The sequence below is a fragment of the Eptesicus fuscus genome, chromosome 3 (assembly GCF_027574615.1).
Source record: "Eptesicus fuscus isolate TK198812 chromosome 3, DD_ASM_mEF_20220401, whole genome shotgun sequence".
NCBI lineage: Eukaryota > Metazoa > Chordata > Mammalia > Chiroptera > Vespertilionidae > Eptesicus > Eptesicus fuscus.
Genome location: NC_072475.1, coordinates 56,027,950 through 56,045,661, shown reverse-complemented (window position 1 = coordinate 56,045,661; position 17,712 = coordinate 56,027,950). Strand labels below are relative to the sequence as shown.

The 17,712-nt window shown below is 45.2% G+C and overlaps 1 protein-coding gene across 6 annotated transcripts in view; it reads left to right on the top strand.

The window, feature by feature from the left end:
* KALRN (kalirin RhoGEF kinase) overlaps nt 1-17,712 on the top strand; it is a 664,115-nt gene that overhangs the window by 333,032 nt on the left and 313,371 nt on the right. For all 6 annotated transcript variants that reach the window (XM_028131137.2, XM_008155509.3, XM_054713909.1 and 3 more), the window contains exon 11: nt 12,416-12,607. In XM_028131137.2, coding sequence (XP_027986938.2) covers nt 12,416-12,607 — 192 coding nt within the window. The remainder of the gene's footprint in view (nt 1-12,415; nt 12,608-17,712) is intronic.

Genomic DNA, 17,712 nt, shown 5'->3' with positions numbered 1-17,712 from the left:
ACGGAGAAAGGAAAACGCTCTCTAGCAAGTAGAGATGTGTATGATGACTGGGTGATAACTACAAGTGCAGAAGTGATAAAGCCGGCGTTTAGGTTCCCAGAGAGAATCTCAGCACCCAAAATACTTGTGTTGGGAGGTATCAGCTCTGCAGTAATTATTTTTGGTAACCGGCTCAATTAGTAGACCGAAGGTTCATACAGTCTCCAATTCCAGGAGCATCTGAATAGGACTACTCAGTAGACACTCCTTGTTTGGACATGCAAATTACCCTAACAAAGGCAGCTATTGTTTGTTCCCTGATTCGGAAACCTAAGATGTCCATCCAGCAGATGGAACGCGGTGGGCTAACCCATCACTGGTACCAAGTAGTTTCCTCCTTTCCTTCCTACTGCTTCCCACCAAAGCCCACTCTACCAGTGCCCAAGTCCAACCCCTTCCGCCCTCGCGAGACCAGCAGATGGAGGAGCTATGTGTGCATGGTGCTCTAGGATGAAAACTGAAAGGCATTTTCCTGTATCACCTATTTATAAATTTGGTTGACTGTCCATGATGTGTTATGTCAGTAGTACCCTGGTATATTTTAAAGATATTATGTGCTCAACTGAATTTCTTTTCTTTCTCCTGGGAATCTAACTCCCATTTACATGGAATATACATTACTAGCTCTAAGTAAGAAACTTACCAAGGAACCCTTGAGTCACTATTTATTCTTAAACTTGGCACTACATCCATTAGAAGATAAGGGAAAGATTCACTTCCAAGCCTCGCTGCTGACAAGATGCTGGGCTGCAGTGTTTTGGTTGCGTGCCTATTGTAAGGAGAGCACTTTGCCTACGAGATGCATGATGAGTAGTGAAGATAGAAAACAGGAGTAAGATAGGACTCTTGTTTGTGTTTTGCTCACCCGAGGATATGTTTATTGATTTAAAGAGAGAGGAAATGAGAGAAAGAGAAACATCAATGTGAGGGAGAAGCATCGATCAATTGCCTCCCATTTGTGCCCCAACTGGAGATCAAACCCACAACCTAGCTATGTGCCCTGACCAGGAATTGAACCTGCAGCCTTCTGGTGCACGGGACAATGCTCCAACCAACTGGCCACTCCAGATTCTTTCCTTCAAGGAGAATACAATCCTCTCTCAAAGGTCAACAGAAACATGTACTCATTGGAAATGTGTTGCTAAACAAAAATATGGCAGTAGCAAATGAACATTGACAGTGTCATAATCTAAAAATTAAAGGGGTGCCCTAGCTCGTTTGGCTCAGTGGATAGAGCAGTGGCCTGTGGACAGGAGGGTCCTGGGTTCAATTCTGGTCAAGCGCACATACCCAGTTTGTGGGCTCAATCCCCAGTAGGGGGCGTGTAGGAGGCAGCCAATCCATGATTCTCTCTCATCATTGATGTTTCTATCTCTCTTCCCTCTCCCTTCCTCTCTGAAATCAATAAAAATATATTTTTAAAAATAAATAAACATCAAAGGTGTTAAGAGTGACTATAATGCAAAGTAACAGAGATCCAGAGGAGATGGAGACTTTACACTGAGTCTTAGAGAGGCACCTGGTTCATTGAAAAGTGCCTGGAGTTTACAGAGATGTCGTGTGCCATTTTCAAAATATATAACATTCTTCATCATGTTTCTTTATCTCCCTGAGCCTTGGTTTTCTCATTCGTAAAATGAAACTAATAAAACATTTTATGATTGATCCTCAAACTTAGCGGTAGTGTATTTAAAGAGCCTAACACAAAGCCAAGCACACTGTGGGCACCTGGTAAACTGATATTGCCTCCCTTGACCCTTGGATTGTTTAGAAGTGTATTACTTAGTTTCCAACTCTTTGGGGATTTTCCAGAGATATTTATTTCTATTATTGATTTATGTTTTAATTACATTATGATCAGAGAAAATATTTTGTATGACTCATATCCTTTTAAATTTGTTAAGACTTGTTTTATGGCCCAAAATATGGCTTATTTTGGTAAATGTTCTGTGAGCACTTGAAAAAAAAGTGCATTCTGCTGTTGTGGGTGTAGTGTTCTCTAAACGTTTATTATGTTACATTGATTGAGAGTTTTCAAATATCCTAAATCCTTATTAATGTCTTGTTCTGTTAATTATTGAGAGGGGCATTACATCTCTGGCTGTAGTTGAGTATATGTCTATTTCTCTTTGCAAATTTATCAGTTTTTGCTTCATGTGTTTTGAAGCTTTGTTTATGGGTGCATAAATGTTTAGGATTATTATATCCTCTTGATGAATTGACCCCTTTATTATTATGAAACTAGAGGCCCGGTGCACAAAATTCGCATGGAGGGGGTGTTCCTTAGCCCAGCCTGCACCCTCTCCAATCTGGGATTCCTTGGGGGATGTCAGACTGCCTGTGGGATCAGGCCTAAACCAGCAGTCTCGCAATCCAGGATGACTGGCTCCTAACCACTCATCTGCCTGCTTGCCTGATCGCCCCTAACCCCTCTGCCTGCCAACCTGACCGCTCCTACCTTGCCCCTCCACCGGCCTAATCGCCCTTACCTTGCCTCCCTGCCTGCCTAATCATCCCTATCCTCTCTGCCTGCCTGCCTGCCTGATTGCCCCTAACTGCCCTCCCCTGCCGACCTGATCTTGCCCCTAACTGCCTCTGCCTGCCCGATCACCCCTAACTGCCCTTCCCTGCCGGCATGATCTCACCCCCAACTTCCCTCCTCTGCCAGCCTGATCTCACCCCCAACTGCCCTACCCTGCCAGCCTGATCTTGCCCCCAACTGCCCTCCCCTGCCAGACTGATCTTGCCCCCAACTGCCCTCCCCTGCTGGCCTGATCACTGCTAACTGCCTCTGCCTCAGCCCCCACCACTATGGCTTTGTCCAGAAGGAAGTCGGACATCTGGAAGATGACCGATCGACCTGGTCTAATTAGCATATTACCCTTTTATTAGTATAGACTAGAGGCCTAGTGCACGAAATTCGTGCACGGAGGGGGGTTGTCCCTCAGCCCAGCCTGTAACCTCTTCAATATGGGACCCCTCAAGGGATGTCCGACTGCCCGTTTAGGCCCGATCCCTAGGACTGATGGCTCCCAACTGCTTGCCTGCCTGCCTTCCTGATTGCCCCTAACTGCTTCTGCCTGCCAGCCTGATCACCCTCTAACCACTCTGCTGCCAGCCTGTGTGCGCCCAACTTCCCTCCTCTGCCGGCCTGGTCACCCCTAACTGCCCTCTCCTGCAGGATTGATCACTTCCAACTGCCCTCCCTTGCAGGCCTGGTCCTTCTCAACTGCCCTCCCTTGCAGGCCGGGTGCCTCCCAACTGCCCTCTCCTGCTGGCCATCTTGTGTCCACATGGGGGCAGGATCTTTGACCACATGGGGGCAGCTATATTGTGTGTTGCAGTGATGATCAATCTGCATATTACTCTTTTATTAGATAGGATAGAGGCCTGGTACAGGGGTGGGGGCCAGCTAGTTTGCCCTGAAGGGTGTCCCGGATCAGGTGGGGGTTCCCTTGGGGCATGGGGCGGCCTGAGCGAGGGGCCTGTGGTAATTTGCAGGCCGGCCATGCCCCCTGGCAACCCAAGCGGAGGCCCTGGTATCTGGAATTTATTTTCCTTCTACAATTCAAACTTTGTAGCCTGGAGCGGAGCCAAGCCTGGGGCTCCCTCCGAGGCCGGCAGCCATTTCTGTTGGGGTTATAATTAAAACTTTGTTGCCTTAAGCGGGTGAGCCCAGCCAGGGTGTGTGGAAAGCTTTGCTTCCCCTGTTGCCGGGGACAACCCTGGCCTGCTCTCTTAAGCTTCATTCTGCCGCCATTTGTTTGAATTTGTTTACCTTCTATAATTGAAACTTTGTAGCTTGAGTGGAGGCTTAGGCCTGGCAAGGGCAGGCAGAAAGCTTGGCTTCCTCTGTTACCTAGGAAACCTTGCTCTCTATGGCTGTAGCCATCTTGGTTTAGGTTAATTTGCATGCTCGCTCTGATTGGATGGTGGGCGTGGCTTGTGGGTGTGTCGGAGGTATGGTCAATTTGCATATTTGTCTATTAGGAAGGATATATTATATAGGATAGGATTGCTTAAATGGGGGTGGGGGAGCCTTTTTCAACAGGAGGAGATGCTCTTGGCAGACAAAAACATATAATCCCTAAATCTGGACTGATAGCCACCCATATGCACTATACTGCCAAAGCAGTCATTAAAAAATTGAATCACTTTCTTATACCTTACACCAAACAGCTGTTGCCCTTAACCTTTTGCACTCAGATGTCGAGTGTGCCTCGACATGGTTAGCATCGGTAGCAGCTCGAGAAAAAAGCAAGCGAGTGAAAAGGGTTAAAACCCCTCCTCAGCCCCCACCTTAGGTTCTGCCTTTGCATTTCACCCAGAGTAGGTTTGATTGGTCGGTTTCTATGCCAGTCAGCATGAAAAGCTCTGCCTCCTAGGCAACCATTGGCTCCTCTCAATTCACCCAGATTTGGTTCTGATTGGTCAGTTTCTATGCCAGTCAGCATCTCCAGGCCTGATCATAGAGGCAGGGCTGATCAGCAGCCTCCCCTGGCTACTGGGAGTGGGCTGAACTGCTGACCTCTGGGAGAGAGAGAGAGGCTTGACTGCTGGTGAGGCCCGGAGAGAGAAGCAGGGTCTGATCACCCTGCTTCTCTCTCCGGGCCTCGCCAGCAGCCACTACTGCTGCTGATCAGCCCCGCCTCTCTCTCTCTCTCTCTCTCTCTCTCTCTCTCTCCAAGAGGTCAGCAGTTCAGCCCACTTGCCTGCTGTGTGTGCAGCCTGGCATTCGGTCGAGCCTTCGATCATTTTGGATGTTACAACCCTGGCTCTTTATATATATAGATGATCTTCTTTTTTTCTGGTAATATTATTTGCCCTGAAATCTACCATGTCTAATATTAATATAGCTATCCCTGCTTTATTTTTATTTATATCTTATCTGTCATTTTTCTTTTAATCAATTTGTGTCTTTACATTTGAAGTGCATTCCTTGTAAATAGCATATAGTTGGGACTTGCCTTTCTTTCCAATCTGACAATCTCTACCTTTTGTTTGTAGTATTTAGACAATTTATATTTAATGTGATTATTGCTATGTTTAGGTTTAAATTTATCTTCTTGTATGTTTTTTTCTATGTGTTTCATCTCTATTCTTTGTTACTTTTTCCTTTTTTGCGTTAATTGAATATTTTTATGATTTTATTTTATCTCCTTTATTGGCTTATTACCTGTAATTATTTACTTTGTTATTTTAATGATTGCTGTAGGGTTTATAGAATGTGTCTTTAATTTATCACAGTGGTTTATGCTACTATACATATAGCATAAGAACTTTACAACAGTATACTTCTATTTCTCCCTTCCTGGCCTTTGTGCTATTGTTGTCCTATGTTTTATTGATACATGTGCTATAAACCCACACTATTATTATTTTTGTTTAAACATTCAACTATTGCCCTAGCCGTTTTGTGCAGTGGATAGAATGTCTGCCTGCGGACTAAAGGGTCCAGGGTTCGATTCCGGTCAAGGGCACATGCCCGGGTTGCGGGCTCGATCCCCAGTGGGGGGTGTGCAGGAGGCAGCCAATCAATGATTCACTCTCATCATTGATGTTTCTATCTGTCTTTCCCTCTCCCTTCCTCTCTAAAATCAATAAAAATATATTAAAAACAACAACAAAAAACATTCAACTATCTTTTTTTAATCCTCACCTGAGCATATGTTCATTGATACCAGAGAGAGGGGAGCAGAGGCAACATCAATGTGAGATCACTTGCCTTCTGTGTATATCCCAATCAAACTGCAACCTAGGTATGTGCCCTGACTAGGAATTGAACCTGTGACCTTTTGGTGTGTGGGAGGACGCTCCAATAAATTGAGCTACCCAGTCAGGGCAACATTCAACTATCTTTTAAAGAGACTTAAATAATAAGAAAAAAAATTGTATAGATTTACCCTATAGTTATAATTCCCAGTGTTTTTCATTCCTGTGTGTGGATCCACATTTCCATTTGTTAAAATTTTTCTTCTTCCTGATGGACTTCTTATAACATTTCTTGTCATTCAAGCTTGCTAGTGAAAGTTCTTTTAGCTTTTATGCCTTGAGATGTCTTTATTTCACCTTTGTTTGTTTTTTTTAAATGGTGTACTTGGCATAGAATTCTAGGTTGACAGTTTTTCTTATTTTTACTTTAAAGATGTTGCTCCACTTTTTTTTGTTTTGCATTGTTTCTCATGAGAAGTCTGCTGTCATGTTTATCTTTGTTCCTTAGTATATAGCATTCCATTTTTCCTTTGGTCACTTTTAAGATTTCATTTTTTTCTTTCCTACTTGATTGAATTAGATTTCTATGTGCCTTGGTGTTTCTTGTGTTGAGGGCTGTCTGAGGTTCTTGGATCTGTGGATTTATAGTTTCATTAAGTTCGGAAGCTTTTGGTCATTTATTTTCAAATCTCTTTTCCAACTCCCCTCCTCCTCCTTTAGGCATTTCAATTAATATATATTAGCCTGCTTAAATATGTTGCTTAAATACACTGATGCTTCATTTTATAAAATTCTTATTTTCCTCTCAGCATTTTAGTTTGAATAGTTTCTATTGCTATGTCCTCAAGTTCAGTAATCTTTTATTCTGTAATGTCTAACCTACTGTTAATACCATCCAGTGTATCTTTCATCCCTTAAAGTGCAAGCTCTTTTATAATCTCTTTTATTTCTCTACTTGAATTTTTGAACATGTGAAATAGTTTTAATAACCATTTTTTATTTTCTGTCTGTTAATGTTAACATCTATGTCAGTTCTGGGTCAGTTTGATTGATTTTTCTCCTCATTATAGGTTACACCTTTTTGCTTCTTTGTATGCCTGTTAATTTTTATTATTTTTTTACTAAATAGTAGACATTATGAATTTTACCTTGTCACTGGTGTATGTATTTGTGTAGGTATGTTAAGCTTTATTCTGTGGCACAGTTAAGTTTTTTGAAGAAAGTTTGATCCCTCCAGGTATTTCTTTTGAAATTTGTTAGGCAAGACCAGAGCAGTGCTTGATCCCGGGCTAATTATTTACCCCCCAAAAGGCAAGACTCTTCTGAGTGCTGTACCCAATATCCAGTGAATCATGAGGTTTTCCAGGCTGACTGGTGGGAACAGGCACTGTTCCCAGCCCTGAGTGAGTTCAGGGTGCTGTTATCCCTAACATGTCAGGTAGTTTTTCCCCAGCCTCAGGCAGTTTTCTTACTCACAGATGGATCCTCTGCAGATCTGCCCCTCTTGGGTAAGGAAGGGAGGGTAAAGTGACTTATTTGTCACCTGTAAAGTACTATTCAAATGTAAGGTTTGAGGCATTGCCTTGATTTTTCTGCCATTCACTAATATGAAGAGCCAGAGACAAGCCTGTACCCTCCCCAATTCCTGTGCTTCCATGCCCTTTCCCATTAATGGTTGTGCACTTTTGCTCCTTTCCTCTCGCTGCCCATTGGTTCCAGCCATGCCAGCTCGGAAAGATAATCATTAGGAAGGGAGTTCTTTCCCGGTCCTGTGGTAGTCAGGTTCTCTGGTCCACACTGCCTCTTTTGAATAATAAGAGGGACTTCTCAGCCTCATTCCTCCTCACCCCCAGAGAACAGAGCCAATGGTTCTAACTCCATATTACCAAGAAGTCAGCTCTTGACACCAAAAGTGTTTTCATTCATTGACTCTTCCACCCCCTGCCTTTAACAAGCCCCCCTGCCCCTTGGCTTCAGCCCAGGAGTCTGACACCACACCTGCGTGGTTGGGATGCCTGTATTTTTAGAGACAAGTTATTCGGTACGTTCTGTTTCTTTCTTGAGGAGAAAGCAAAAAACTAAAGGGCCAAGGCTGCACCAGGGGAATGAAAGGTACACTTAAGGGCTGAACTATTTAGGGCATTTTACCTTGCTGACATAGGGATGGGGGTTGGGAGCGGAGAGCAGGAACTGTAGCCCAAATCTCTGGCTCCCACAGGCCCTGCTTGAAAGCCTCAAGGGATGAGGGATTGATATCACAGCACTCATAACCCATTTTTGGCATATCAGTTGGGGAATATTAGTAAGGGGTCAAGTCCAAAGCAGAGGCTAAGAGGCTGGGAAACTAAAGAATGCCTAGGAACCACACACATAATTGAGGTTGAACTCTGGCCCTGGGGGCAGAAACTGTTAGTGATTTTGTCAGAAGGTGAGCAGAAGCCTGTTGTGATATTTGTCCCAATTTGAGGCAAACAGAAGCATCAATGTAGTGCTTTGATAATACTGTAGTTGATATTCTCCAGCCGTATTCCTTTTCAAGACTGTGCCAGGAGGTAGGATAAAGCAAATGGGATTGAAAATTGATCATGATTTCTAGCATATAGGTCTTGTGCCAGGTATTTGATGAAGGTCAAGGATTGAATATTAGGATTGTTGGGGATTGGTGTCATCTGTAAGTTATTAATTAATTCACTAACTATTCATGGAGCACTTACTTGGTGCCGGGTACTAAGAGAAAGAGGTGAAAGACATTTTCTGCACGTAAGCAGATGAGAAAGGCACACATGTGACAAGTACCATGGTAGGGTCCGCACTGCTCACTCTGAGAGCCCAGAAGACATCACCTAAGCCAGCGTTAGGAGGAAAGTGGATAAGTAGATATGAGGGTGGACTTCCTGGAGGAAGTAATGTCTGGGCTGGGTCTTCAAAGGTTAGTAAGAGACTTGGTCGAGTAGAAAAGTAGGGGAGGGACATCCCAGGCAGAAGCACCGAGTGCAATGAGTGTCTGGGAGTGTAAACAATTTATTTCACAGGCTGTTTGTAAGGCAGTGGTGTGAGTTGAAGCTGCAGGAAAATAACAGGTGTCAGATGAAGAAGGGCCTTGCATGTCACACCGAGGTATTTTACCCAAAGGCAGTGAGAAGCTACTGAACAATTCTAAAGAGAAGAGATGTATGACAGGGTCTGCATTTTAGAAGCTCTTCCTGGTGGTGATGGGGACGAGGATTGGGCAGTGGATAGAGCAGGAGCCCAGCTTTTAATGCTGACCCCATGGTCCTCCCATGTGCCTTATTGTACCTTTATGTAGCACTTCCCTTCCTTAACCAATGGATATATTACCACTCTCCAATTTTAGTCAGGTTGACTCAATGTATCCAAACATGCCATGCTTATTCCCATCTCTGAGCCTTATTGTTCAGCAAATATTTAGTAAGTGCCTATTATGTACCAGCCACAGTGCCTGACGGAGAACCAAAGGCGAACGAGACGTGGAACCTACCTTTCAGGAGCACACAGACCGATAGGAAGATGCCCATGGGAGCACAGTGTGACTGTGAGCATCGTAGACAAGCACCGAGGTAGTGCTTTGAAAATACTCCAGTCATCTGTTTTCCACGAGTTCTCCAGGTGGAGCCAAAGGGTTTTTCCAAGGGCTGTGGTATGGGATAAGCTGAGTACTGTGGGCAAAATGAGAGAGGGAGAGTCCTATGTCTAAAAAGCCCTCCCCCTTCTCTGCTAAACCCTGCCCATCCTCAGGCTCTGCCTTCACTCTGTACAGAGCCAGGGTGGTGTTTCTATATACTATACACCAGTCATATCCTTCTAATCAAAACTGTTCAGTGGCTCCCCACGACTTTGGAGTAAAACACCTTAGTATGGTATTCCAGACCTTTCTTTACCTGACAAGGTAATGTAATGGTTTGGAGCTTGGGCCCTGAAGCTAGACAACAAGATTTTAATCTTTGTTCTACCACTTTTAAGACATACTATGACCTTGGCCAGAAATTCTTGGTGCCTTGGTTTCTTCATCTGTAAAGTGGGGCTGGTGGTAGCTGTGTCGACTTCATAAGGTTATTGCAAACATAGATGAATTAATATGCATTAAGGCTTTAGACTGTTCCTTGAGATGTGAAAAATATTTAATCCTTATTAGTTGTTATTATTATCAATTTTTATTCATTTTCTTCTTAGCACCCATAGCATGTCTAGAATCTTGAAGCCCTAATTACCTATTATTGTATTGCATGCTCTGTTTTTTGTGTTGTCATATTATATTCAAGAATAATTTTGTTCTCCTTTGAGGCAGCATACATTGCACATGTGCCTGTACTCCTGAGATACCCACAGTGTTGGGAAGGGGATGTTAGGGTGACCAGCCATCCCAGTTTTCCCAGGCTTGAAGGCTTTCCAGGATGCTAAAATCAGAAAAGTCCTGGGCAAACCGGGGCAAAGTTGTCCACCTTATAAGCAGTGGGCACTTCAGTTTTGCCTTTTACTTATGTCTTTTGGTCCCAAACTTGAAAGAACGCTTGCTTTGGCTTTCCTGCAAATTTTTATTTCCTGGCTACAAAATACAAAGTTGCACTCTCTGGGTTTCTTTGGGGTCTCCTGAGATTCCCCTGAGGAACTCCTGAAAAACCTCTCTTCCATCAGCTCTGGGTATATTTCCTAGAAATTGTGGACAACTCCATAAGAGCCTTCCTTAACCTGGCCACAGCCCCGGAGATCTCCTCCTGCCTACCACTTCCTATCTCTTTTGGCGTTCTTATCATGACTCTAATCAACTTACCCTTGTTTAACTCAGTGACAAAGCCTCCTTCACACAAGAATCATCTGTTTTCCCACGAGTTCCCCAGGTGGAGCCAAAGGGTTTCTCTTCCTTTGCAGTCCCAGCTCCACCCCCTCTTGGGACCGTGTTTGCTTTGGCCAGTTGCTTTTCAGACAGCATGTCTTCAGGATCCACTGAGGCCTCTCTTGGTATTCCTGAAAGCCATGACCGTGTTTGCTGAGGGCCTGCCCATCTTCTCCAATACAGCCGAGGCTGGGTCGGCAGCCTCTGAAGGTTTCCACTCCAACATACTAGTTTATTAGGGCTGCCCTAACGAAGTCCCACAAACTGGGAGGCTTCCATAACAGAAATGTATTGTCTTGCAGTTCTGGAAGCTAGAAGTCTAAGAGCAAGGTGTTGAGAAGGGCTCTTTCGGGGGGCGGTGAGGGAGAATCTGTTCCAGGCGTCTCTCTTGACTTCTGGTGGTTTCCTGGCAGTCTTGGCCATTCCCTGGCTTGTAGATACATCCCCGGATCTCTGCCTTCATCCGGCCATGGCGTTCTGCCTCTCTGTGTGTGTCTGACTCTCCTCATGGCACTCTTTTTGGAAGGACACCGGTCCGATTGAATTAGGAGGCCATCCTACTTTGCTATGGCCTGATCTTAACTAATTACATCTGCAGTGACTCTGTTTCCAAATAAGGTCACATGCTGAGGTACTGAGGGTTGGAACTTGAACTTGTGAGTTTAGAGGGGACACAGTTCAACCCTTAACACCCAGGCCTTTGGGTGAGTCCCAAAACTCCGTAGAGGCTGGAGGCCTCTTCTCCATGGGCAACCTCAAGCCCATGCCGTCACTGTCCTAAATCCACTCCAGTTCTCCATTCATTTTGTGTTTATCACTGACTATTTCTGCTGCCAGGTTCACGTCGTCATTACTAACCACTGTTCACCACTCTCTAGGACGTTTGTGACTGTAGGGATATTTAGAAATACAATGGGTGCCTGATTCATTCGCTCTAAATTGGTGACTGTCCCATCTTCTTAAAAGGGCAGCCTGCTAAGGAAAAGTTGTAGCCATGGCATATATGCAGTAACTATTACATCCTGACAAGTAATAACTATAAGTTGCTGACTTTTAGGGTGCTCTGGAGAATACCATGGTGTGCACAGACAGGGGGTGGACGAGCATGTGTGTGTGAATGTGGGTGTGCATGAGTGGCTTATAATAAACAAACATCACCAGACGCTGCCCCAACCTTCCTGCAGGCATTAAGCCCTGGGCATGTAGGGAACAGCCTGCATAGCCTCACTCGGGCTGTGGCTGTCTCATTCTGTCAGCTCCCTGCCTCGCTGACCCCTTCCCCTCCTAAGAGATAGCTCTGTTTCAAAAGATAAACACTAGGAGTCACAAGGAACGTGAGGGAAAAGTCGAGCAAGTCTCCCAGTTATTTTTCCCCCTGGTGTTCTCTCGCTAGAAACCCAGACGATCTTTGTGCATGAGGTATTTCCGACTCAGACAGTTACAGCCCGAGATGCAAGGGCAGTGATGGATCTTCATAAGGGTCGGGGGTGGGCCAAGGAGCGGATGGGGAATGGGGACTCCAGCATGTCTCCTCGCTTCTTTCCAGGGCAGCCCTCCTCTGAGAAATCCCAGGGACCGAGGAGGCTCCTAGCTAGTGCCCGCTTATGTGCCAAGCTGCCAGGCAGGCTGCTAGCTTGCTGGGAGGCGGCAGGCAGGCTCCCCGCGCAGCTGCTCCGTGCCAGCTCAGGGAGCTGTCGGCTCAGCGCCCACGCCTTGCGCTCCAGCTCTGGGCAGCCCCGGGTGGGCTGGGGGAAGGCGCGAAGCTCCCTTCGTGACTGCAAGTTGACTTTCTCTCGCTGTTGCTGCCGGCAGAATACATACACCAATGCAGACAAGCTCCTAGAAGCGGCGGAGCAGCTGGCACAGACCGGGGAATGTGACCCCGAGGAGATCTACAAGGCGGCGCGGCACCTGGAGGTGCGCATCCAGGACTTCGTGCGCAGGGTGGAGCAGCGGAAGCTTCTGCTGGACATGTCTGTCTCCTTCCACACGCACACCAAGGAGGTAAGAGCCCGCGGGGCAGGCGCATTGCCTGGATGGGTTTGTTCTGGCAAGGGTCACGTCCGTTTCCTTGCATGACGACCCTCCAGCTGTGCCCAGCGTCCTGGGTGGTCTGGAGTTCCCAGCCTCCTAATGTTGATGATATGAACACCTTGCTACTGATAACATGTATGTAGCTCACAAACAATACGGGGCAAAATTTCCTCCTCATCTCCAGCGAGGAGGGGGCCACAGAGACAGGTGGTTTCCGGAGACTGCTGGACCTGGAGATATGTGGGAATCCCTGGTATAGAAATAGTCACTATAGGGAGAAATATAAGAGGATCAAGACTCCCTTTCCACCCCACACCCTGTTGCTCCTGGTTGCTGTGCCTGTCAGAAATTAGAGTCCCGCAAGAAACAGAGAGAGTTTGCAAATGTGTTCTATGTTATTTTATTTTTTAAAAACAGCAGGTTAAGTCTTTATACTGAGTTCTGCCACAGGGGGATACTAAAGGAGTTGGTCCTCACTTTGCCTGAGGGTGGAGTGACAGCCAGTGAGGGAAGGGGACCGGGGGACCCTCCACACAGGAGGAAGTTAGCGGGGCTTACGTCTGGCCCAGTCGTTCAGGACGTGGAGACAGGAGAGGGGAGGGTGGGTGATGCTATGTTGTGGGCAGGGCAGAGGGGCCCAGAGAGAGGAGGGTTGCAAACCTGCGCTTGCTTTACGTTTCTGATTAGCACGGGGCACTCTGAAATTGAGTAAGTGGCCAGCGAGGAGGCACATTTAGCATCTTCTATAATAACACCCTTGGCAGAGAAATTCATTAGGTACATGCATGCTTGCGTTCCCCCAGGAATTCATTTTAATGGAGTATTAATTAAAGTTTGATCGCTGCTCAGGAGAAAAAAATTAACCCCACTTAATTAAGTTGATTTTTGAAATTTGAAATGCATTAGGAAGCCTGGTTATTACTCCTTCACAGGCTTCCTGACACTCCGTGGGAATGAATGCAAATCATTGCAGCGCCTATCAGAGAAAAACATGAAAAGATAATGTTTTCTAAACGGAGATTCCCCAGGCAGATGCAGGGCTGGCGAGCTCCCCGGCGCCGACTCTGCTTCCCCTCCACGGGACCACAGCCACGCTCTGACTAGTGTGTCTGTGAAGCAGGGGATTAGCTGTAATCCAGGTTTTCCTGCCTGGTTGTCTGCTTGCTGGTGGCTCACCCCATGCTTAATAGTGGTCTCAGAAACCAAAGGGATGTGTTTTCTCCTTTAATTATGAGTCTGCAGATGCTAGAATGGAGCATGGATGAACCAAAGTCATGCTCCCTGTGAGGGTTGTGGGGTGCTGTGTGTACAAGGACGGGGTGGACTAGGTCAGTCTCCATGGAAGGGCCACTCCAGAAAGGGTGACCATGGCTTCCAGGAGCCTTTTCCAGCTCCAGCTCCCACCTTCTACACATGGAGCCAGGAGGCTCAGGTTCTAGTCCAGATTCTGCTGCTCCAGAGCCATGTGGGCTTGTGCAAATCACTACATCCCTGGCCCTGGGTAGCCTCGTCTATAAAATTATGCAGTTGGGCTCAGGGGCCTTAAAACTCCTTATGATTCCAACGTGAATTCAAGATTTCTTTCCTTTTCTTCCCTTCTTTTTCGTTACTTGATATTGACAAGTATGTTAGCTAGTACTTTTTTTAATTGGGTACCCACTGCTTGCCAGACACATCTATCATTACACACAATCCTCATGGTAATCTTATGATACAGATTATTTTTCTTTATTTTATTTTTTTCCCATTAACATTTATCCCCCCTATACCTTCTTGCACCTCCACCCACCCACGCCCTCCCCCACAATCAGCACACTATTGAACATGTCCGTGAATTCTTTCTCTTTTTTTCTTTTTTGATCAATCTCTCCATACCTCCCCCAATATCCCCTCACATCCAAGTTACCTGCCTGCTCTCTATCTATGAGTCTGTCTCTATTTTTCTTGTTAGTTCAGTTTGTTCATTAAATTCCACATGAGTGAAATCGTATGGTACTTGTCTTTCTCTGACTGGTTTATTTCACTTAGCATAATGTTCTCCAGGTCCATCCATGCAGTCACAAAGGGTAAGCTTTTCTTCCTTGTAATAGCCGAGTAGTATTCCATTGTGCAAATGTATCACAGCTTTTTTATCCACTCACCTACTGATGGGCACATGGGCTGCTTCCAGATCTTGGCTTTGTAAATAACACTGCAATAAACATAGGGGTGTGTTTACGCTTCTGAATTAGTGTTTCAGGTTTCTTTGGATAAATTCCCAGAAGTGGAATTGCTGGGTCATAAGGCAGTTCCATTTTGAAGTTGTGTTTTTTTTTTTATTGATTTCAGAGAGGAAGGGAGAAGGAGAGATAGAAACATCAATGATGAGAGAGAATCACTGATTGGCTGCCTCCTACACACCCCACACTGAGGATCGAGCCCACAACCCAGGCATGTGCCCTTGACTGGAATCAAACCTGGGACCCTTCAGTCCGCAGGCCGATGCTCTGTCCACTGAGCCAAACCTGCTGGGGCCATTTTGAAGTTTTTGAGGAGCCTCCTTACAGCTTCCCACAGTGGCTGCACCAGTCTGCATTCCCACCAGCAGTGCATGAGAGTTCCCTTTTCTCCACATCCTCGACAACACTTGTTGTTTATTGATTTATTGATGATAGCCATTCTGACAGGTGTGAGGTGATATCTCGTTGTGGTTTTAATTGCATTTCTCTGATGATTAGTGATGTTGAGCATCTCTTCAGATGTCTGTTGACCATCTCTATGTCCTCTTTGGAGAAGTGTCAATTTAGGTCCTTTGTCCATTTTTCAATTGGATTGTTTGGTTTTTTGGTGTTGAGTTTTATAAGTTCTTTAAACTTAAAAACTCCTTATTAGATGTGTCAGTGAATATGTTCTCCCATACAGTGGTTTCTCTTTTCATTTTGTTGATGGTTTCCTTTGCTGTGTGATATAGATTGTATTAAACATATTTTCCAGTGAGGGAACTAAGGCTAAGGAAGGAGCTTATGTAAGGTCACAGAGCTCGTCAGCAGTGCAGAGACTGTGCTTGCCTCCCTACACCCTGCGCCCTTGCTCTGAACTGCTACCCACACCCTGCTGTCCTCCTTTTTCCCTGCTTGTATCTCCTCCTCTCCTCTGCTCTACTTCCTTCTTCCTACTCCTTTTTTTTTTCCTCTTTACATTTTCAAACCCCAAAGCAGGGGCTTGATGGGGAGGGTAGGACTTAGCTTAGAAATGTAAAGTGTGGCCAGGGGTGCGGGTGTGGGAGATAGGAATAATCATTAACCATTATTTCCCCACAATGTCTCTTAGACCTTGCTAAGCGAGGTCCTGTTTGAACCTGAGACGTGTTTTCACACTGAGGCTCAGCTTGTGACAGGGGTGGGGAACATCCGGCCTGTGAAATCATTTGGTCTGGCCCTGCCAAGGCATTAGGGGTGAGTTAATTAAACGTTTGACCAAATAGAGCAGGCTAATTTTTAAGTGGATAATTGTGTATGGCCTGAGAATGATGTTCTAAATATCCAAATGACCCTTGTCGGAAAAAAGGTTCCCTACCCCTGGCTTATAAAATCCATTCATATGAAATAGTACTGAAGGGGGCAGTGTAATACTGGGGGCAGGTGAAGAAAGAGAACAGGAATGAATGTGTATTTAACACCTGCTGTGTGCTACGTTATCTATCAAATCAATAGCCATGAGAATTACCATTTTTATTCCAATTTTACAGGTCAGAGAAATTCATAATCTGCCCAGGGTTTTGTAGCTAGGATGTGGTAAATGTAGGAATTGACCCCAAATCTTTCTGACTCCAAGCCCCCTGCTTTTTCTCCTGTGCCACACAGACCTTCAATAAAGGCCAGAGCATAGAGACTGGGAGGCATTTTCTCCTGCAGGAGAACACAGGAGGCTGGCAGGAAGTAACACAGTCTCTTTCCTCGGGATCCCAAAATACAAGAGAAATTAGGAGCAGTCCTGCCTGGATGCAAAAGGAGGGGTGTGATTTTGAGGATCCTCTAATCAAGAGATCTGTAACTCAGATCAACAAATTCTGACTTTTGCTCAGGATGGAAAGAAAAGCAGCGTTTTGAGTAGCTGTCATGGAGTCCTGTAAGAGTATCTTTAGGGGTCAGCAGGGCTTCCTGTCCGTGTGCTCCCTACCAGCCCCTTTCCTGCCCCAAACCAGTCTGTCTGAGGCCCCCTTTAGGCAGAGGAGAGAGTAAGCCTTGTGTGTATGTACGTACACACCTGTGCATTCTGTGCACAGATGCATGTATATGCACATATACATGTGCACACATAGACACGTATAGGTTTTACACACACACACACATGAAGTACAGCACGATCTTGGATGTCAGGAGATCTAATTTTCATATCTAGATATTTACTTTGCATGCTGTGTGCTTTTGGGAAAATTACTTAATCTCTATTACTTTGTGATATTTATTGATTATTACAGAATTGAATGCTACAATACTAACAGCTATATTTTTTCCTGGTAGAAAACTTCCTCCCAAATTTATCCATAGAGCATCTCTGAAGTAGGCTTAATAAGGAACTTAAGGACTCAAATCAGGCTTCATTTTTCCTTGAAATTCTTCCCTGGCACTTCCAACCTCCCAGCAGACTGGACCGGAACACCATGTACATACCTCCATCGATGGTGCTGGGATCGCACTGAGCTGATTGGCTCTTTGTTAAACCCAAAGTGCTCATATATGCAGTATGTTTGGGGGTTTGGATGTGTGGCTATAGAGTCTGCTCTACATTCTGCCACTATGTCTGATCCATAGAGATGCTGAATAAATATGAACAGGTTTACTTGACAATGGGAAGCTAATCATTTCATTTTTTAAAAAAATTTAATGAGGGGAAAAGAGGAGAAAGCTCATTCAATCATGTTTGCTTTACTCCAGTTCTTTGACTTAAACTCTGTAGACAAGGTATCTAAAGGTGAATCTAATTATCTATGGGAACTTTTTTTTTTTCCAGAACCTGTGTAATAAGCAGAAATGCATTATTAGGTAGGCAGAATTGAGCATCCTTGGATAGTTTGGTGAAGAAGGAACTCCTGT